The sequence below is a fragment of the Sardina pilchardus genome, chromosome 15 (assembly GCF_963854185.1).
Source record: "Sardina pilchardus chromosome 15, fSarPil1.1, whole genome shotgun sequence".
NCBI classification, from domain to species: Eukaryota; Metazoa; Chordata; class Actinopteri; order Clupeiformes; family Clupeidae; genus Sardina; species Sardina pilchardus.
The window spans coordinates 21,452,307-21,475,629 of record NC_085008.1 but is presented as its reverse complement, the minus strand read 5'-3'; the positions used below and the strand labels follow the sequence as shown (position 1 = coordinate 21,475,629).

The window sequence follows — 23,323 nt, the reverse complement described above, 5'->3', positions numbered from 1 at the left end:
CAGCGGATACATACAGTAGCTTACTTGATACTTGATACTGTTAGAATGTCATGAGGTGCTGACAGTCGATTGCAGTCAGTGTTGATATGTTTTTCTTCTCTTTTTTCCTTGTTTAGTTTTCAACAGTTATTTTCCATCTTCATCTTGCAGCTTTTAAGGGAAATTGCATTGAGTCTTCACTGAAAGAAACGGTCTCAAGTCTTTACAGTCCTTACATTGACAAAACATTATGAAAAACATATGTGGATTGTGCTACCACCTAGTGGCCAAGTTCAAATACATTTCTCCACTTCCATATAATCTTAAAACTGACCAACACATTTGGACAAAATGAAACACTGGACTTTGTTGTAAAAAGTGTGTTTATTTTTTTTTTCAATGAAAACAAAAAGGCTTTATGTTCTTCAACACTACAGATTCACACAATTCCATTAGTAATTAGCAAAGGCCCACCCAAACATAAACAACCACAAATTGTCCTATAAAGATTTCAATCACAACAAGTCATGAGAATAAAACATAACCAACCAAACAAACAAACAAACAAACAAACAAACAAAAACAACATCTTAGCCCCAGCATTGGAACACAGCTTCGATCTGACACAGAGGAACCAAACCACAAAATTCCTGTAGCTCTCCTGTGTGAGTGTTCAAAGCACACTACAAAAGTCCCAGAACTTTCTCCCCTGGCACTGTTCTGGGTTGAGACGTCAGGAGATGTCACTTGAGGGGCAAAGCCAGAGGTGAGTACCACACATTCAAAATGTACTCAGAAGAAGTTTGACCTTTGACCTTGTGGCTGGACACGCTGATGAGATCTGAAGCTGCTGTTTGATGGAGAAAAAAGTTCGCGATAAGAAAGAAAAAAGAAAGAAAAAAAAACATTCAATGCTGGAAGGTTAGTAGGCCTCTGAGTATCCCCGAAAAAAAAAGAGATCATGCTGGAATCTGGTCACAGTTGATTGCATCATATAAAATAAATACTATAAATAGTAAATCCCAGTTGATTTTATGACTTCAGCACCTACAATCTGATTCTTTTACATCCCAATAATAGTGGAAGTTATTTTTTTATTATTATTATCATTATTATTATTATTATTATTTAAAAGACTGAGAAGTGTAGTTCCTTATACAGACAGAACATTATACAGCAAAAAACAAAAGCTTTATTGGTGTCCAGCACCAGATTTAAGTCATACCCATGCCACTACAGCAACTCTGATCTAACTAGTGTCCTATGAGTGAAGAGTGCCAAGCAGCAGTATGATAAGTACTTCCTGTATCTTATTAATGACACTGTTCAAATTGTGCACAGATGACCCCTTGTCCTTATATCTTTACTGCATAGTATGGTCTATGGTTATAGAATAATTTGAGCTTAAAGCAGACATGCTAGCCATTGTTCAAAAAAACAAATAATAATAATAATAATTACCGAAGTTACTGTTATCCAACACTACGTAATCACGCTTTCTCTTTCCCTGTTTGTATTGAGGTTGCCATCACACTTCAAATTGTCCTGATGTAGTGATTATGATTAAATCGATATGATGAAAGCGGTCGTTAAAAGGCGAAGAGGTGTGCCCTGGAATAGTACAATAGGCGTCACAGGGCAGGAGTGTTTTGCTACAAACATACAGGACTACATGTGCTGGTGTGAGCAAGACTATGTTTACTCAGTTGATGTTAGAGTGTCGAGATGTTAGTTTGGTGTGTGCGTGCGTGTGTGTGTGTGTGTGTGTGTGTGTGTGTGCGTGCATGCGTGTGTGTGAGTGTGAGTGTGTGTAGGTGTCCGACCTCCGTGCTAGTGTGTGTGTGTGTGTGTAGAAGTGGCAGCTGTGGGATACCGATCAGTTTCCTTAAGGTCACTTAAGTGCACATCAGAGAGGGTGTGAAAAGAGAGGCCGCAAAAGAGAGACAAAGGAAGGGCAGAGAAAAGGAGGAAGAGGAGGAGGAAGGAGTGGAAGATTCCTTCACTTGGCGGAGGAAGCAGGCGCGTTGACCGAGAGCGTCCGCCGGGTATTGGTCACCTGCCGCTGCTGGGCAAGGAAGGACTGGCCAGGGGGGCACAAAGAGTTGGAGCGGGCACCCAGACGAGACTCAATCGCCAGCTTCTGGAAGTTTAGGCTCTGTGTGTGTGTGTGTGTGTGTGTATGTGAGAGAGAAAGAGTGTGTATGTGAGTGAGTGTGTGTGTGTGTGTGTGTGTGTGTGTGTTTGTGTGTGTGTGTGTGTGTGTGTATGTGTGAGTGAGAAAGAGTGTGTATGTGAGTGTGTGTGTGTGTGTGTGTGTGTGTGTGTGTGTGTGTGTGTGTGTGTGTGACAGACAGAGACAGAGAGAGAGAGAGAGAGAGAGAGAGAGAGAGAGAGAGAGAGAGAGGTAGTGTTTACATGCCGAGGAAAAAAACCTCATTGAATAGAAATAAGTTGGATGACTAATCGATAATAATGATTAATTGATGATATACTATTCTAAAATCGATGACGTGTCATTTCATCAATATACATTAGGCGTACAACTATAACCCGAGAGGGGAAAAATGTCAGTTCTCTGGACATTCAGAAACGGAGAATGATTTGAGGCTTACCTTATTGTACCATGCAGTAACGATCAGCTTCTCCTCATACTCCCTCAGTTTGGCTTGCTCACATTCTCTCTGATGTAGACAAAGACACAACAATAAATTACATGAAATTATGCACCACTGATGTGCATTCAAATCGAAAAAGGTGAACATCCATGAAGAACTTGTCTCCTTTGAAGTGTTCAAGTAGAATGTTTTTGTGTAAGACTGTTTACAAGTGTTCCCAAACATTAGCGAACGCAAGACAAACAGCAAACAGGCAATAAACTTTTGCTTATTTGTGAACTTGAATGCACGTCTGGTCTCACGATCACAGTGGACAACATTAGCCTGATAAACCAGCCTAAATGGATTGGATGTCTAATTTAGTCTGGCCTCGATCAATGGATACAACGGAACATTGTTGATGAGCACAACCCGTTGTCTTTCAAACCGTGTCTGTGCCTATAGGCCAACGCTCCCTCAAAACCCCGCCCCAGATCCCTCTGCCCCGCCCGCGTTGATTCAAAACACATCTCTGCGTTGTGATTGGTTTGCCAGATTCAGGGCAGTGTTTTCAAAATGTTCAATGGTGCGAGGCCAGACCCAAATGCAGGCAAAACATTTTGCCGTCCAGCAGTTGGCGCTGGTTTTCCAGGCTAGGACAACATGGAAGGCCAGGCCTCTCCCAGAGCACCGGCTGGTTGTAACGATCTCACCTCTAGAGAGCCGATCCTCTTCTCCTTCTCGGTGAGCTGGCTTTTCAGAGACTGGATCTCTGCAGACGCTGGGTTCAGCTTCGGGTCCAGGGCGCGGATCACCTGGGGAGACAGGGAAACAATTAGCCTCTCCTGCTCTCCACTCTAATGGAAAGGAGGTCAGTGAATTAGAGAGCCCTGCTGCTGTGTGTGAATCTCACACTCAGACAATCCCCAAGTAGAGGAGATGTGCTTGCAAAGGCACTGATATAGACCACTGAGGAATGAGGAGTTAAATGGAGGTTAGATGCATAAGAATTACTCTGAAAATGAGAAATGAGTATGACTATCAACAGACAAATGTGTGTTATCGACTCACAGCAAATCTTTGAAACCAAAACACAAAATTGAACACCATCCTTCAAAGAGACATTCTTCATTCAAAAAGGCATGTTTTATAGGCATTTATGATATAATCTTCAAAGTAATTGTTGGGGTGTTTGATCATGTGAAGGACAGATAAATAATAATAAAAAAACTTTCATAGCAAGATCTCACCAACTATATCAAAACAGGAATTAACAGACAAGCAAGCATGTCATAAGTGCCAGCAGTTCTTGTTGAAGGAAGGTTTTGCATTCTTCAAAAGTGAGATTGTTCACTTTCATCCAATATTCTGACCAGCTCCATAAAACTTTCTGAAGACTTACAAGCGCAGCAGGAAATTAAGAGCCCAGCATTTATGTGAAGACTTATGTGGAAGAGATCAATGATGATTGGCTATGAGGGCCTTACGTTGCGAGCCTTCTCCAGGTACATCTTGTACCTCTCCTCCATTGCCTTCATGTCCTCATCCTTCTTCTTAAGTGCAGCCATGAGTTCCTCCAGTTTCAGAGCTGAGAGAGCGACAGAGAGAGAGAGAGAGAGAGAGAGCGAGAGAGCAGTGAAGCAGTTTGCTCTCAGACATACATTGGCCCACTTCTCACTCAGCACAGCAAGAATGAGAAACACCCAACAAAGAAAAGGAGCCACAACCATGAATAATGGAGGCCAGTAAGCAGACTGGGCCATTTGTACTTTATTTACACCCCAATAAGTGTTTAGAATAAACCTTGATAGAAATGGTTTTCAGCCATAGGGGATGACACATTATGTCCTTGCATTAGAATGTGATAAGGGCAGGGACCAGAGCTAACATGGCAGTAGCACTGCAGTACATCTACAGAGACTCGACTCGAGCCATGCAAGTCTTACCATTCTGAGTGGCATCTGGCTGGAGGTCCTCAAGAAGCTCTTTCTTCTTCATTATTTCATCCTGGGCTTGATTCAGCTGCACCCTAGCACCAAAAAAAACAGCCTCTGTTAGATATCAGATGTGAAATGTAGGACATACTAAAAAGTAAAGTAAAGCAAAGTTATGGGGACACTGACAAAAAAACAATTATGTATTGTGTAACACAAACTTGTAACTGACCAACTTGAGAAACGTTTCTGGTGCAAACCCGTTTGCACATCTCCTTCAGGGCCACCATACAAAGGAGAGTGATTGACATTTAGCAGAGGTCAGTTTTTTATCCCAACCAAAAAGGACTCAAGAGTTAGCCTTGAAACCTAGACGCACCCTAGCGGTAGCAAATGTAATCTTGATGTGGGCCTGGCTCGTCAGGCTAACTCAAGAGCTCTTTGAGGTCAATTTTTGAACCTATCTATCTTCCATAGATTTAGCAAAAAAAACAGCCATGAGGTTAATACACAAGAGTACGACGGAGGATTAGTGCCACATGAACAGAAAATGTTTTCAATAACTTCGAGAATAAAGTCATAATACGAGAATAAAGTCATCAGTTATGAGAATAAAGTAGTTTATTACGAGAATAAAGTCAATAATTATGAGAATAAAGTAGTTTATTACGAGAATAAAGTAATTAATTATGAGAATAAGGTAATTAATTATGAGAATAAAGTAGTTTATTACGAAAATAAAGTAATTAATTATGAGAATAAAGTCATTAATTACGAGAATAAAGTCATTAGTTATGAGAATAAAGTAGTTTATGTTGAGAATAAAGTCATTAATTTGGTGCTCAAATATGCTCACATCCTCTGCAAGGATGCAAGTCATTAATTATGAGAATAAAGTCATTAATTACGAGAATAAAGTCATTAGTAATTGTAATTAATTATGAGAATAAAGTCATTAGTTATGAGAATAAAGTCATTAATTATGAGAATAAAGTTGTTTATTACGAGAATAAAGTCATTAGTAATTGTAATTAATTATGAGAATAAAGTCATTAGTTATGAGAATAAAGTCGTTTATTACGAGAATAAAGTCATTAGTAATTGTAATTAATTATGAGAATAAAGTCATTAATTATGAGAATAAAGTCATTAGTAATTGTAATTAATTATGAGAATAAAGTCATTAATTATGAGAATAAAGTCATTAATTATGAGAATAAAGTCATTAGTAATTGCAATTAATTATGAGAATAAAGTCATTAATTATGAGAATAAAGTCATTAGTAATTGCAATTAATTATGAGAATAAAGTCATTAATTATGAGAATAAAGTCATTAATTATGAGAATAAAGTCATTAGTAATTGTAATTAATTATGAGAATAAAGTAAAGTCATTAATTATGAGAATAAAGTCTTTAGTAATTGTAATTAATTATGAGAATAAAGTCATTAATTATGAGAGTAAAGTCATTAATTATGAGAATAAAGTCATTAGTTATGAGAATAAAGTCATTCATTACGAGAATAAAGTCATTAGTAATTGTAATTAATTATGAGAATAAAGTCATTAATTATGAGAATAAAGTAGTCATTAATTATGAGAATAAAGTCTTTAGTAATTGTAATTAATTATGAGAATAAAGTCATTAATTAAGAGAATAAAGTCGTTTATTACGATAATAAAGTCATTAATTATGAGAATAGTCATTAATTACGAGAATAAAGTCATTAATTACGAGAATAAAGTCATTACTTATGAGAATAAAGTCATTAGTTATGAGAATAAAGTCATTCATTATGAGAATAAAGTAGTTTATTACGAGAATAAAGTAATTAGTTATGAGAATAAAGTCATTAGTTATGAGAATAAAGACGTTTATTACGAGAATAAAGTAATTAATTATGAGAATAAAGTAGTTTATTACGAGAATAAAGTCATTAGTTATGAGAATAAAGTAGTTTATTACGAGAATAAAGTCATTAATTATTTTTTCATTTACACTCTTTGCAGACATTTCTGACACGTTAGTAAACGCAGGTTCTCTTTTAACACAGGTCCAATGGTCTTAACTTGCGTAAAATGTAAACGTCTGTGCATTTATGGTTTGTTGTTTGTTGTTTGTTTTTTGTTCAGAATGCTCTTGTGTTTCATGGATATTTTGTTCACTGCAATGCTGTAAAACTTTTTCTGTTCTATCATAGTCTACTGTAAACAGTATTTATACTGCACCTCCTGTAGGCCTAGTGACAGTAAAAAAAATAAAAAAAAAAGATTTGCTTTTTACTGGAATGCATTTGAATGTGAACATTACATCTGGACATACAGTTCCCAACCAAGACATTTAGTGTAAAAATGCTGGATTGCATGTTTTGCATGCAAATACCTGTAAAACTGAAACATAAAAGTCTATGCAGTTTTTGTAATGTCAACAGTAGCCAGTATTTTGAAACCTAGTGTACTCTGATTGACTGCATGTATCTTGTGAAGTGAAAACAAGCTTCATTCTTTGACAAAATAACTTCATTTTGAGTCAGGTTTCCAGTGTTTTGGTAAATTTAGTGTGTGCAGAGAAATGACGAGTTAGTGTATATGTAACAAAATGTGGTGTAACAACATGGAATGTGCTTTTGAGAGGAAAATGATCCATTTGGCCAATTGTGTTTTGTAGGTGAGAGCCTGTGTTTAGAGTTTTGAAAATGTGTTAAATGAATGGACAAACGCTTGTTAGCGATTGAAAAAAACTGTAATATGTTTTTTTTTCTTTTAACTCGCATAAAACACTGTCCTGCGGCTTATACACAATGCGGCTAATACACAGGAAATTACTGTAGCGTTCTTGTAAACTAAGATTTTTAATCAGATTAATTTCAAGCCGATTGGGAAAAAAATACGTCCATGTAAACACAGGCTCGGAGCCAGAGAGCAACGAGTCGGGGGGCTATGAGCATTGACGGGGGGGGCACCTGTCGGGGGGAGGGGGCAAAATACTGCTAAATATCTACTACAGAGCACTCTGTTTGGGGGGGCACAGAGACCTGTTTGGGGGGGCCTGGACCCCTATGGCCCCCCCCTGGCGCCGAGCCTGCGTAAACGTGGTTCATATCTTTTTAGTTTTTACGCTTTTTTTTTGTCTGTAAGCAGCTATGTACTTTTATGTGAGATGCCTGTAAGCAACTAGGTACAGTATGACTTTTTTGTGTAAGAAGCCTGTGAGCCCTGAGTTTGGCGGCGATATAGGTAGCTGGAAGTTATACCAAGGTGGGAACTCTGAAATGGACAAGACCGGAATTTGAATAAACCAATCACATGCAACCAGCGTTAAATTCTGATCTGTCTATCGATCTTTTATTAATTAACTTTGGCCTGACTCTGCTCACTTTGTGCGTATGACTTCACTCTGGCCACATAGCACATGTAGTGCTGGCCAGAGCCATAGAGAGAGAGAGAGAGTTGCGACACTGCGATGTTGCCGCCACACGATCAAAAGTTCCAAAAAACCTGTGCTGAATGGCTGAATCGCAGGAGGGTGGGATGTACTTCTGGATGCTGGAAGGTGTAATCAATTAACTCATTGACTACTGAACAAGAGATGGGCTGTAAATAGTTCCAAAAGTCCCATAACGAGGAAATAGCCTGGAAAAAGCGCTGCCATTTTTTCCTATGGAGGTCTATGGGAGTGTCGCCACTCTGTTTTATCTACCGCTCTGGTGCTGGCAAAATACACCGTCAAACTCGCACCCTACAGTATGTCTTTTTAAGTGAGAAGCCTGTAAGCAGTGATGTCTGTTTGTGTGATAAGCCTAGCGTCCATCAAAGTTACTCACATGTGGGCATCCAGTTTCCTCTTGAGGTGAGACTGCAAAGAGATAAGCCAGAGAAAGAGGCTGTTAAGCAGTGGAATACCACATTTCATTTCCATAGAGAAACATCATGCCAATCACTACAGTAGCAGTCTCTCAGGCAAATGTTTTACCATATTCAATAGGATTTCTGCTACCGTCACATAGGAAAATCCATATTTGTTTAGTGGAGTAACACATTTAATGCTATTTAAAGGACGGCAGCTAATCTGAATAAAACTAAAAGTTTTGATGAGAAGCTTATCTAGATGAAACTAATAAAATGTTATCATATTCTGGAGTAACACAGTATGTTATTTATAGGATAGCAGCTAATCTGAATAAAACTAAAAGTTTTGATGAGAAACTTATTAAAATGAAACTAATAAATGTTACCATATTCTATGAGAAACTCCTAATATGCTGTGATGCTACGATCTATTTCAGTGTTTCTTATTTACAACCATAAAATCCACATCAAAACAAATGAGAAGACAACGCAAAAATAACACTGGGCCTACAGTATAAAAAAAAAACACAATGTTTGAGAACTGATGCTCAAATATCAGCTGCATGGCCAAACAGATCATGTGAAATGGGTAGGAAGAAGACGTGTGTGTGTGTGTGTGTGTGTGTGTGTGTGTGTGTGTGTGTGTGTGTGTGTGTGTGTAAAATATGCTCACATCCTCTGGTGTGCGTGTGTGTGTGTGTGTGTGTGTGTAAAATATGCTCACATCCTCTGGTGTGTGTGTGTGTGTGTGTGTGTGTGTGTGTGTGTGTGTGTGTAAAATATGCTCACATCCTCTGGTGTGTGTGTGTGTGTGTGTGTGTGTGTGTGTGTGTGTGTGTGTGTGTGTGTGTGTGTGTGTGTGTGTGTAAAATATGCTCACATCCTCTGGTGTGTGTGTGTGTGTGTGTGTGTGTGTGTGTGTGTGTGTGTGTGTGTAAAATATGCTCACATCCTCTGGTGTGTGTGTGTGTGTGTGTGTGTGTGTGTGTGTGTAAAATATGCTCACATCCTCTGGCTTGGTCTCCTGGCCCTGCAGGGCTTTCTGTAGGTCCTCCACCTGCTGTTGCAGCTCACTGACCCTCTCGCTGTTTAACCTGAAAGAGTATAAGGACACGGACAAATAATGAAATACACACTGCGTGACCCTCTCGCTGTTTAACCTGAAAGAGCATAAGGACACGGACAAATAATGAAATAAATACACACTGCGTATCACATGGTATACTGCTTGACAGTAATTATTTAAGGGCTTTAAAGTACATTCTCTCAGTCTCAAGTAAATAGAGCCACCTTAATAGCACTGCCTAAAACACAGAGGAAGTCAATAGGTGCCTCTCATGTAAAGTTTATACGTCCTCCCTCGCTCCTCGGGCCTAGATCCTCACTGATCTACATAAAGAATGATGGGGCGGCAACAATGATAGTCTATCCCTTCGTCTATCTTTCTTTATGTAGATCAGTGAGGATCAAGGCCCGAGGAGCGAGGGAGGACGTATAAACTTTACATGAGAGGCACCCAATGTATTGATGCATCCTACTTTTCCGTCAGAGACGCTCTGGATAAATACAGTATAAAGACCGTCAAGGATTCTTTGAGGAACGTAGGGGAGGGGCTTTGAGTGCTTGGGGGTTAGGATTGGCTAGGATGGTGATCTGCTGCTGCGCTGTGATTGGCTGTACCTGGTCTCCGTCTCCTGCTCACTGCGCTCGCGACGCACAACTTCCAGCTGCTGCTGCAGTTCGGCGATGCGTTCGTTCTCCGAGCCCTCCTGCTGCAGACGCAGCATTTTGTTCTCGTGCTGCAGCCGAATGAACTTCTCCCTGGACGGACAAGAGCGCATTAGTCCAGGACAGAGAGGCGGGGAGGGAGGGGACGCATGGAAAAACAATCAGCAGTTATCTATGGATAGGAAAACTGTTTTTTTTTTTTTTTTTCAGCTTTGCTGAATAAGGAGAGTTCGGTGCATGTTCACAAAGCTGCTGAGAATCTGACACATGTCTACACGGCTGCTCCTACTTTCATATGCAAATCTCAGACTTAGAAATTACCACTAAAAAAACTGATGCAACTCATCCCTCTGATCAACGCCACTTTCAGTTGGGGATTCAGTTGCTAGAGCCTGTTGTGAGGCAGCCAAATAGCTTAAAACACCCTTGTTTACTCATGTAGGTACCAGACAAGCATAAGGGAACACCAGATATCTGCTCAAGGGGGTTTGACAGACTAAACTTTCCAGACCAAACATATCCATGTTAAAGTGTAATTCCGGAGTAGTTGTTCATGACGAGTTGAACACCCCCTTGAGACCTAGATTACGATGATCGAAGGAGTACCAGGTTTGACTGGCTTTACCACTTACAGCAAAAAAAAAATAACAGTGCAAGTACTAAGGGCAGAGTGCCAAACGTATCCAAAATGCCATTTTAACCACTAATAATGCTCAAAATAGCACCAAACTAATGCAGTAGTATGAATAGGGTCTCTACACATACAATACATTACAAAAAGTTAGATAGATTATAGATGAATTTTATGGAAAATGTAAAAAGTTCAAGTTACTGTGGTATTATATTATGAAAGTAGGGCATTTAAAGAGAAACGCGTAATGATGATTCCCTCATCTCAAACAATCTATTGAAACAAAGGCCAACAAATTTCACCCAAAAGCTGAGTATCCCTGACTTTTTGAGAGTCGTGTGAAACAAAGCATCAAGAATACAGTACTGTAAGTGTACCTAGAGTTTATACTCCTTTGATCAATGCAATCTAGCTCTCAAAGGTATGTTTGATTCGTTGGCATGGTGGAAAAGACCCTTACTGTGTCTCAAATGGTGTACTTCTGCACTTCTGCACTAAAAATACCCAATTGTAGTGCATGAGGGCGTCCACCCTAACAATTCCAACGACACAAATTGCACTGCTAGTCCCTAGATGGTGCACTCATAATGATCAAAAAGCTGAGTGTGCAATGCTGGACACTTTTCGCTCAACTCATGGTAATCACGGTTGAAAAAGCTGAAGTAGCAGCAGTGGAAACCACACTTTACAGAGGTACAAGCTGGTTATAACATAAACTGTTCATATTTTCTTGAATTTCCCCTTGGGGATCAATAAAGTATCTATCTATCTATCTATCTATCTACAGTATCTATCTATCTATCTATCTATCTATCTATCTATCTTTTGATACAGTATGAGCATGTCACTATTGATTAGAGGACCCCAATAAAGTTATACAGTCACCCTCATGAGTATTTGAACACATGCAAAAGTTGACTACAAATTAATTATGTATCGTAAATAAATAAATGTTTTTCCTTCAAATACAGGGGTCATAAGTAATGGAACCCCTATGTTAAACTCACATATATTGGATATTGGTGTGTGTGTGTGTGTGTGTGTGTGTGTGTGCACTCTTTCACCTGTACTCGATAGGCAGCAGCTCTGCTGCAAGGTTGTCATGGCTTGGACTATCAGTCTGGACCTTCTCTGAAATAAAGACATGACACGAACAGGTCAACAGAAGCCACCACTATAGTAGTGAATAGAACTATCATTCTTGATGCTATTTGACTCTTATTGCTTTCATTCTTGATTGTACCAATCACACACCTGCTTGTAGGAGCTGGTCTTGCTGGGCCTGTGTGCATCGGAGCTCCTCATTGGTCTCTTTCAAAGAGTCCCGCTCGATTATGATCCTCTGTTAGGATCACAAAGCAAGTAAACTCCATTTAAATGATGTTTGACACATAGGGCATGCTCACATGCTCTGTGGATTAATAAATGTTCACAAACTTGGAACTGTGTAGATGATTACTAGTCTACAAAAGACTGTGACAAAGTCAACAAATAATAACCTTTGTCCACTGCAAACGTGCTTTCACTTCCATAGAAAAAAAAAGAGACTGGGGTGGGGCATTACTCGTTAACATCAATTCCTTGGAGAAAAGACTGGACTACCTATAGCTGCAACTGTACGCACAGCAAGAAATAAGAGACTGTTGCAACCACAACTGACTGCACAACAACTTCTCTGATTTAGCAATCCAGCTGGACGGGCCAACTTCCTTTATGTGCTGGTATGTGCATGGTACAGGTGTGTGCACTCTGTTCTGACAAACGGCAACGAACATTAACAGCTGGGTCAGTGCACAGTCAGTCTGCCAAAAACTGCCAACATTAACAACAGTTGTTATTATTATTATCATTATTATTATCATTATTATTATTGTTATTATTACAACATTTAAGCCCAAATGCCCATAGTGACCCAGATTTGGATCATTTCCTGATCCCACCCCATCTCTCTTTCCCACTTCCTATCTTTTCTCTTCACTGTCCTGTCCTCACAATAAAGGCAAAAAGCCCAAAAATAAATACTTAAAAAACTAAAACGTTTAAGTTATCTCTGTGCATGCACACTTACTTTTGCTCCACTGTTTTTTTGTTTGTTTGTTCTGGAAAATTGCTAATAATGATAGACAACACTAGTCCGGTGCTATTCAACTTCATTACCAAGTGGGTCAGACAGGAAAACTACTGGGTCTCCGCGGGCCACCCAAAACCAATATGGTGTATTGCTGAAATGACTATTGTGGCTACAAGAGACATGCGTTCATGTGTATCCAGCTACAATTAATACGTTCAATTAAACATATTCACCAACACTGGTGAATCACAATGTGGTGGACATTATGATATCAATATCAATAGGCTCTCAAAACAAGCAGGTCCAGATTATTTGTCAAATGAACCAGTAAAACAGGGTCATGGAATGGAATACATTCATACCCAACTTCTGTCAATGTTCATACACCACTGAAACAGTATTCTGACAAATAGGCAGAATTGTGATGCTTCAATCAAGTGATGGACTAACTATCATTAACATCGAACTTGTGCCATATTCAATGTTAAACAAACCATAATAAAATGTACTGACAAACAATCAGCGACATTGTAATCTTTTTTTAAAAAAAAAGTGCGTCAGTAAAAGGTCTCGTGTCGGGAGACGGACCAACGGGCAGACTACTGTATGAAGGGATGTTATCATAGCTCTCTCTTGTTCCGTACAAAAGTGACCGAAGGCTACTTTACTCCTTTGACTTGTAGTGCCACTTAACAGTAGCTTTCTTCATTAACCAAATGACACTTCGGTTTATCGCTTGATGTTGACAGCCGTGCCTAAACTACTAAGCTACTTGTCAGTCCACTCTGACTGGAACAGTTGGTTTTCATCATCAATTTTTTGTTTCAGAGAAAGAGAAATGCATGGTTAACATTCGGCTTTAACGTTGGGATTACTGCTGCCAACGGAGGAATTCCTGTGCAGGTTATGGGCGCGTTTGTACATTTCCGAACGCACCCATAACGCTCCGAGCGCTAACAAACGCACCCATGCACCGACGAGAGCTGCGCCACATTGTTTACTTTTACAGTCGATCACTGTATGTCGTTTTAATTTAATTATAGCATAGTCATGAAAGCCAGATTTGAAGGCAGTTTGCCTGCGGGCCACAGGTACAATCTGACTGGCCGCTATCCTTGCCCTAGTCTCTCTCTCCTTCAGTACAGTCCTGTGCTTTTCCTCAAGTTTCATCATATCAAATGCCAGGTAACACCCCCCCCCCACACACACACACAAACACCTCTCTCCTTCAGCATAGTCTCATGATTCTCCTCAAGTTTCTTCATCTGAAACACTGCCATATTATCTGCCACACACACACACACACACACACACACACACACACGCAGTGTACACACACACAGTGTACCTCTCTCTCCTTCAGCACGGTCTCATGCTTCTCCTCCAGCTTCTTCATCTCAAAGGCAAAATTATCTGCCCGCCGAGATTCGTCAGACAACTTCTTGTGCAGCTCCTGGACCTGATGGGGACACAGAAAAAGAAAAACTCTGGCCCAAGCGTTTCTGCAATACAGCGTGTGGGGGTGTGACAGTGTGTACACGTGTGTGTGAAGATGTATTCCAGTGTGTCTGTGTGTCTGTGTGTCTGTGTGTCTGTGTGTCTGTGTGTCTGTGTGTCTGTGTGTCTGTGTGTCTGTGTGTCTGTGTGTCTGTGTGTCTTCCAACATTGTGTGAATGTGTGTGTATCTGTGTGTGTGTACAGTATCTGTGTGTGTATGTGTGTGTGTGTGTGTGTGTGTGTGTGTGTGTGTGTGTATTTAAACTAATATGTGTGACAGTATGTGCACATGTGTGTGTGAAGATGTATTCCAACGCGTGTGTGTGTGTGAGCATGTACACCAATGTTTCTGTGTCTGTGTCTGTGTCTGTGTCTGTGTCTGTGTCTGTGTCTGTGTCTGTGTCTGTGTCTGTGTCTGTGTCTGTGTCTGTGTCTGTGTCTGTGTCTGTGTCTGTGGTCTGTGCCAATGCATTCCAACATTGTGTGAATGTGTGTGTCTAGCCCTGTGTGTGTGTGTGTGTGTGTGTGTGTATAGTGCACCTGTCTCTTGTAGGTCTCAAGCTGGGTGCGGGCCGCGTTGGCCTTGCGGAGCTCCTCCTCCAGGCTGACGGTGTTCTCCATGTACGTCATGTTCTTCTCCTCCAGGGCCTTCATCTGCCGCCGCAAATCCCCCAAGTCCTCCAGCTTCTTACGGTAGGTCTCCACCGACGCCTCCAACTTCACCACCCGGTCAGAGCAGCTCCTACACACACACACACACACACACACCACACACACACCACACACACCACACACACCACACACACCCCACACCCCACACACACACACACACACACACACACCCCACACACACACCACACACCACACACACAATATTAGCAATCAAAAACAAGGAAAAGTATTGTGTGATGCAGTCAATCAATTGTGTTATTCACCTCACCGTGTGTTCACTGTATGTGTGTGTTCACTAATTCGGTTAAATGCAGAGAAACTAATTTCCCTCACGGGATCAAAAAAGTATATATTCTATTCTATTCTTACCAAGGCTACAGTAAATCAAAAGTAAATCAAGGCCTTGAATCAAACAGTGAGATACACAGAGGTTGTACATCTGGTTGAGCCTACCTGAGAATGTCCAGTTCGTCTTTGAGTGCACGAGATTCTTCAGCCAAGCTCGTCAAGTCATCGTTGCGATGCTGGATCTCGATAAGCTGCTTCTCTAGCTCCTCACAGTGGATCCGGTAGTCATCTTTAGCCGCCTCCAGTCTACACACACACACACACACACAAAAGCACAAACCAAGAATTGATATAACTTATTAAACATTATAATTAAAATAATAATGACACATACACACACATATACATATATACACACACATCAACCTTTATATAATTTTGAAAAGAGTCTATCCCACCGGAAGTTGTCCTCCTGGAGCTGTTCCAGTTGAAACTGTAGCTGGCTGTGCTTCTTGCCCGACGGAGTGCTGGGGTTGTCAAAGGTGTCGAGCTGACTGGCTCGGTCTGTGAGGACGTCGTTCTCTGCGAGGAGGCTGTTCCTCTCTTCCTGCAGCACTGTGACCTGTTTACCGCCCAGGTCAAAAGGTCAAATGGTTATTTATTTATTTTTTTCTTTCTCTCTCTCTCTCTCTCTCTCTCTCTCTCTCTCTCTCTCTCTCTCTCTCTCTCTCTCTCTCTCTCTCTCTCTCTCTCTCTCTCTCTCTCTCTCTCTCTCTCTCTCTCTCTCTCTCTCTCTCTCTCTCTCTCTCTCTCTCTCTCTCTCTCTCTCTCTCTCTCTCTCTCTCTCTCTCTCTCTCTCTCTCATAGGTTGTGTTATATCTGTTGTGATTTTCAGCTTTACTGTTGGACTACATACAAACTTTGCCTAGACCACAGCACTAAGACCAGACCGCCTTCCAACAGCTTGAATTTCAATGCCCCACTACATGCTTTGCATTAAAGACACTATTCAAATAAATGTTGACTGAATACAATCTAATAGCTCCGAACAAAAGGAGAAGCAACACACAGCAATATACAAACGCTGAGACACTCTGAAAAACATTGCGCATCCTATGGGTGCAATTTACTGAACATTGTTTGTCTGTAGTGATGCTTTCCATTCATTCCAAATGAAAGAACCCCATCCACAGTGCAAGTAGTTACAATAGGAGAAAACAGCCATGTGTTTACAATCAGAGCTTGTACCGGGCAAGACCAAGAATGGTGTGGGCTGAGTATAATACAGTTGCTTTAGATGTGGTATGTCAAAGATATTTTAAAGTACATATAAAAATGACAATCGCAAAAATAACAACATTCGTGTATATTAAGGCAAAGAGGACAAGAGAGTTAATAGATAAAACCCCCGCCATTGCAAGTCAAACTAAGAAAATTAGGAATGAAGCATAAATTAGGCATTAATACACACATGACCATAGGCGCAAGGAGACAGACACACACACACACACACACACACACACACACACACACACACACACACACACACACACACACACACACACACACACACACACACACACACACACACACACACACACACACACACACACACACACACACACACACACACACACACACACACACACACACACACACACACACACACACACACACACACACACACACACACACACACACACACACACACACACACACACACACACACACAGCTCTGTTGTTTCATCTGAAACCCCCCACCACAGTTAAGAGTTGTGTTAGACATACACAGGTGAGGAGCTTGTCCCCAATGCAGATGCAGGATTAAAGTGATATGAATTAAACTGAGACCAGCTCTGTACAGACCAGGTAGTTAGCGCCCCAAAGACACAGTTGTTTTTAGTAAAGTTCCAGACCAGTGCAGCCATCTAGACTCACCTCAAAGTGACCATGGGACCATGGTGTTACAACTCTGTCAAAAGTCAGTTTTGGTGAAGTGTCAATAATTATCCAATACAACACAGATTTATGCATTTAAATACACTTTGGTGCACAAAATATATGCTGTAAGCTTATAAAACAGTTTGTATCAAAGGGTGAAGACACTTGGCAACTAACAGCTCCTAAGGCAGAGCTAGAAAAACACAGCCTGGCTTTTAAAATGAAGTGATGTAAGGTAGCCTATCTTATTACAACAACACTTCTGGCTAGTGCTAGACACTAATGTCATCAATAGACACTGCACTGCTGCCTAGAATAGAGCCATTTCTTGGTGTCAAAATGACAGGGCAATGCACACAAGGATCACTGTGCCCAAGGAATACCTCAACAACAGCAGCAGCAACAACAACAGCAACAACAACAACAAGAGCCGAAGCCCAACTTCCTCGAAGAGGTTCCAGAGTCAGCGACACATGTCCATGGCATGACCAGTGTCCAGGGGTGCCGTGAGAAGAGTGGAGTCCAGTCAGGCCAGCACTCACCCTCACTCAGGGAAAAACAACACAGATAAGCAAACGCCTGCTCACAAACGAACTGCCAAAAGCAGGCCCGAAATGTTCTGAGAAAGCATCATTATTAAAATGGAACACAACTTTTCTGAAAGTGCATTATGATAATCTCCTCCGAGAGTAGGTGAAAAGACGTGACAGTAGATTGGTATAGGATTTTAAAATCCCAGCTTTGGCCTCATCCTCTCTCTAGAACCCAGCGTCTGCAGTGTGCAAAGTGTGCTTCTATCTGCAGCCGTGTGGCGGACGAGAGGTGGACAGGTAAACGGTACTCACCTGAATGTCTAGCTCCTGGCAACGCTGAGCAAGCTCCTCCTTCTCAGCCATCACCTCTGCCAAGTCCTCCATCGTCTTCTTCAGCTAGTGACCAGACATGCATGTACACAGAGATGTAGAGAGAGAGAGAGGGATAGAGAGGGTGAAGGGGAGACAGAGAGATGTCTTATTTGTCATGCCAATAAAGCATCCTTGAATTGAATTGAATTGAATTGAATTGAGAGAGTAAGTACATTTAATTTCTGTGGCATACTTAATTGCTTCACACACTAAAAGAGAAAAGAAAAGAAAGATAACAGAAACTTAACACACAACAATAATACTGACAATAGTGTTGCCCTCCAAAGAGAGAGAAAAAAGAAAGAAAGACAGAACGAATGAGAGAAAGAAAGAGACTAACATAAAAGAGTGAGAGGAAAGCCACATACTGGGTCTGCACGTTCTGATTATGTATTATATGTTCTTATGTCCTGATTTGTTTTATTTGCTAATATAAAACTGTGTGTGTTCTATTCCAATTTCTTGTCATGTATGCTAGGACTGTCGGAAAACCGATGTTTACAGGTCATGCTGATAAAGTGCTTATGAACACTAATTTGGGGAAAAGAGTGAGATAAATCAAGAAAAAGGAAGTGAGTGAGTGAGTGAGTGAGTGAGTGAGTGAGTGAGTGAGTGAGTGAGTGAGTGAGTGAGTGAGTGAGTGAGTGAGTGAGTGAGTGAGTGAGTAAAAGAAAATATCAGGGAATTCTATGAACCATGCCACTACAATATCAATTCATCACTTAGCCACCATGTACATCTCTCCATTTCACCAGATCAATGATATCTCACTGTGCAAGACCCGGCAGACAAACTGTGGTTCTCTATCCATGCAGCTTCAGGCATTTAATGAAATATTTTCTGAGCACTAACCTGCTGCTCAGAGTCCCCGAGTGGCTCAGCTCCAAAGTGGGTCATGGTCTCTTTGCTCATGAGCTGGAAAAAAATGTCCACAATGTTTATTAGACGTCTGTCACCCAATGCAGGAATGTGTGCTTGAAAGAAGGTATAGTTGACTACTAAGCCCTAAAGCGTGGGTGCAGGATGACGAGAGAGAGAGAGAGTGTGTGTGTGTGTGTGTGTGTGTGTGTGTGTGTGTGTGTGTGTGTGTGTGTGTGTGTGGTCAGGCGTGGCAGACACAGACCTCCTGAATGGCTGTCATCACCACATGCTGCACAGACTCCTCCAGGGTCATGATGACTTGGATGTACTCTGAAGAACCACAGTCATAAACGAGAGAATTAATTCAGTCATCGATTTTCACACACATAAACATTAAATACAGCTACATACAAATAATGTGTACCGACTGTATGTAGCTATATTTATTGCCCCCATATGTTATACACAATCATACAAGTCTGGGGGTGCATACCCTGTTTGCGTTCACAATTCACAGCGCAGCCCAGGATGAGCTGCAGCAGGCGCCCCAATTCTACTGGATCAGAGTGCTCAGCAACCCGCACCAGATCGGGGCGTGGGAAGTCCGAGATCTGCTGCGCCAGGACCTGAGAGAGAGACACAGAGACAGAGAGAGAGAGAGAGACAGAGAGAGAGAGACAGAGAGAGAGAGTCATGAAGGCTTATCACAGCAACTCTTACACACTCTTACAACACAGACTAAATATGCCTTTCCATTACACATCAGGAAGAGACCTTGTGTACATTGTCACTTACCTCATTATAGTAATCAACTATCATCTGATAGATCTTTTTTAGGTTGTTCATCTATTTAAAAAAAAGAAGAAGAAACATATGAAACAGCTTTCATTACAGATGCTCTCCCCACAGCTCATCTGTCTATACAAAGTGAAACCACCATCGTCACAGGTCTGATTTGAGAGGCACAGCACAGCACATAATGCTAAAACTCAACACTTTTCCGACTATAAGTAAGACATGTAAATGCATTTTGATTCAAGCGAGTGCAACTTAAGTTAATTCAGTCGCACTGATCAATCATAATTCTGGGACTGAAAATGTGCAAACTGTGCATTGTCAATTAATTCCCTGAATTCATTCATTCGTAGAAATCCCCTATGCTCATGTTTTCTGGCAGTGAAAGAAGGGTGACCGAACAAGCAGAGAGGTGAGGAGTATTATGCTTATGTTGTGTGGAACTGCCTGTAATGTAACAGTGATGTGCAAATCTAATGAGGGCACAGGAAAAAAAGTGTCTGTCTGTCTGTCTGTCTGTCTGTCTGTCTGTCTGTCTGTCTGTCTGTCTGTCTGTCTGTCTGTCTGTCTGTCTGTCTGTCTGTCTGTCTGTCTGTCTGTCTCTGAGTACCTTCAGTCTCCAGTTCTCCCCAACGTCCTCCTTGATGCGGCTCAGCCAGCTCTCGCTGAACCATGCGGGGTCTCTGCAAGAGCAAATGTCACACCAGATCAATTCAGCTCCATAACTCACCACACACTTTGAGAAGCAAGTCGTGCAATCTCTCCTGCCTCCAGGATAGGTGTATTTCAGCATGCATTGCTGACCCATAAAACAGTAGCTACGTAGATCTATAGAACCACCCCCATCAATATGGATTAATCAACCCAAACACTTGTGTGTAAACAGCTGGTAGACACATACACATACTGTATACACACACACACACACACACACACACACACCACAGTAATGGGACACCACAGGCTTCCCACAGTGCAACTGGCGTGGGCTATGAAATATTCAGGCAGTGACAGGACCAGGTCCATGTGTAAATGAATAATGTTGCTGAGGCCGGCAGACAGAGTGAGTGTGATTTATGAGGGGAAGGGAAACCCCAGCAACAGTAGCATCATCATCATCATCATCAGCAGCAGCAGCAGCAGGGGCGGTAGTAGTAGCAGCCACGGCATTAGAAGTTCGATAGAGATGGACGTGGCCTTACATTTGATGCAGAGCCTGAGACATGGCTGCACCTGTGGTTAGGTCCTCCACGGTCTGGCATGGCGCGGTGGTGTTGAAGGTCTGCAGCTGAGAGCAGAGTAAAAAGGCATCTTTCATCTCATTACCCAATTTCATTTTTTGAAAATCAAAGAGTTGATCTCCATAACTAGAGCAGACTTGATTGAAGTGAACAATGTTTACACTGCTAATAATGATCCCAGAAAACGATTGTCAAGAAGGTTTGTTGTTATTTGATTTAGCCTGCTTCAGACTGTCTTTATACAAATACAGCAATAACACAGTTATTTGACACAGCTGCAAGATCCAAGACTTCCATTCCATAACTTCATAACAGCTCTAATTTTCCTATTTGAGCAACTGTCTGGAATGATCACGTCATCTGTTTTAACAGCTGTACTATAGTAGGCCTACCTATGCAAACCTATAATAAAACCTATAATAAAATGAAATAGTAACCGCGACTGAACCATTCATTCAGTATTCCCGGTAAGGCAGACTGATAACATTTACCGCATGGAAAAACAAAAACAATATCTGTCTCATTGACGATGTCTTCTGAACTGCAGGACAGGTTAAAGGCTCCGCTTCCTAAACAGAATTGAGAGGGCGCACACTGCAAACATTTAATAGCCGGAGCGTGTGCACTAAATGTGCGACGTTTCAGTGTGCTCTTCTTGCTCTCATAACAAACTGAGTTTATAGTGTACCCTGATCACCGCAGCAGCTTCCTCAATGCTGCGGATGAGCCACGGCTACAAGCAGCAGCGTGAGCTTTCATTCGTTGCAGCCATGGTCAATAAAACAATGAAATGAATCACAGGGCCAGTGGTTTGCCAACGGGTATTCTGCAATGGCCAACGGACTACACATGCTAATATAGAGGAAAGGCTATGATTTGTAGGGATTTCCCTAGCACTTTTTCCAAGCCCCCGTAAGCGCCACCGTGTCCGACATAAGCTGATGTGCGTTGAGAGTGGCTGAATGACTGTCCGGGACTAGCTTTACCATATCACGCTTAATAACAATAACGTTATGGGTTACTCTGACGCTCGGATGGACGCACGACCACAAAAGATAACCCATTCTACCTACCAGTCAACATAACTATTCCTATACTACCCCGGCAATGTAGGCTATGCTTGAACAAGGGCAACAAAAAATATCGAACCGAGGAATTCCATAAATATCCCCACGCTAACCAGATTAAACGTCTAAATCGGATAAGGATAAATGAAGTTTGGTGTTGTTGCAGTCGCTGTTTAAGTCTTGAGCTGGCCTTCTGATCTTACCAGCGTCACGCGTATAGTAGCAGCAGCAACATGCTATTAGAAAATACAACATGACTGGATAAAATAATTCACCAAGAATAGTAACGTTAGGCTACCCAGGCAATACATCATGTTGCGAACGGGTATAGCCATCCATCGTAGACTACTGGAAGATAACGGCAGAAAATACTTGGCTGCCAAGTTAACGACGAGCAGCCCACCATTTCCCGATTGTTTTGAGGAGCAGGGAAGAAAAACACGCTGGTGTAGGCTACCTGAGACAGGTGAACGCTACCTCTTTCTATCGGAACACAGGAGTCGTGATACTCAGCCTAATACATCAGAAAATTAGCGCATAAACCTACCCATACGACCAGGCTCTCGCATAGCACCGTTTTGTTCACATCCATCTTTCTTCCTTCCGAGTACAGGCAGATATTTCCGTCCACCTGTCAGCGACGCGTTTTGCTTTTCCACACCATTTGACCTCACCTGAGCCTATACTTTATTTCAGATGCGTAAGACAACTGGCCACAGCAGCACCGGCGTCGTCAAACGACCGTAGCTGTTTCATGAATAAGCAACCGGACGTACATACTTTGGCGCACAGACTTGAAGGTGATTGGGGGACTGGCAGGATAAAGAGCGCAATAGCGAGCAATAAAACACCAATGGTGCCTTGCGCCCTACGGATCACGATATCCAATCATATTCGAAATCGGCTGAGACTGACGGCGCTGTTAATTCCTGGACTCCAATCATGGTGGACAAAACATAAGTTGTACCTCCCTATACATGACATTACAGGCTATTACATGTATTGGGTCTTTTGTTATTATTGTTTCTGTGGAGAAACAGCCCATAATCAGCTTGCATGCCAGCTGTTAGACAAGTGGGCATATTTTCACCAAATTATTGACAGAAATGTGTGACACCGTTTAGACAAGAAGACAATACAAGAATTTAGTATTTTTTGCCAAATAGGTATCAGACGTCGTCTGTTTTTTTCTATAACAAATGACTGTATTTGCTTTTCCAATATGGAATGACAGTGGATTTAGTTCTACTATTCTACCCACCAGATAC

General features: G+C 41.5%; 1 protein-coding gene across 1 annotated transcript; it reads right to left on the bottom strand.

Annotated features, from left to right (window-relative positions):
* Nucleotides 1-350: 350 nt before the first annotated feature.
* Nucleotides 351-22,799, bottom strand: hook1 (hook microtubule-tethering protein 1). The gene is made up of 22 exons (XM_062556268.1): nt 22,603-22,799; nt 20,950-21,035; nt 20,358-20,430; nt 19,748-19,798; nt 19,446-19,578; nt 19,215-19,282; nt 18,944-19,006; nt 18,032-18,115; nt 15,704-15,867; nt 15,411-15,551; nt 14,826-15,027; nt 14,137-14,247; nt 11,972-12,059; nt 11,782-11,848; nt 10,039-10,179; nt 9,365-9,452; nt 8,334-8,365; nt 4,520-4,602; nt 4,061-4,161; nt 3,287-3,388; nt 2,592-2,660; nt 351-2,134 (listed from the first exon to the last, which is right to left on the bottom strand). The coding sequence occupies exons 1-22, from the start codon at nt 22,645-22,647 to the stop codon at nt 1,979-1,981; spliced, it is 2,148 nt and encodes a 715-aa protein (XP_062412252.1). The 5' UTR covers nt 22,648-22,799; the 3' UTR covers nt 351-1,978.
* Between the last annotated feature and the right edge of the window lie 524 nt (nt 22,800-23,323).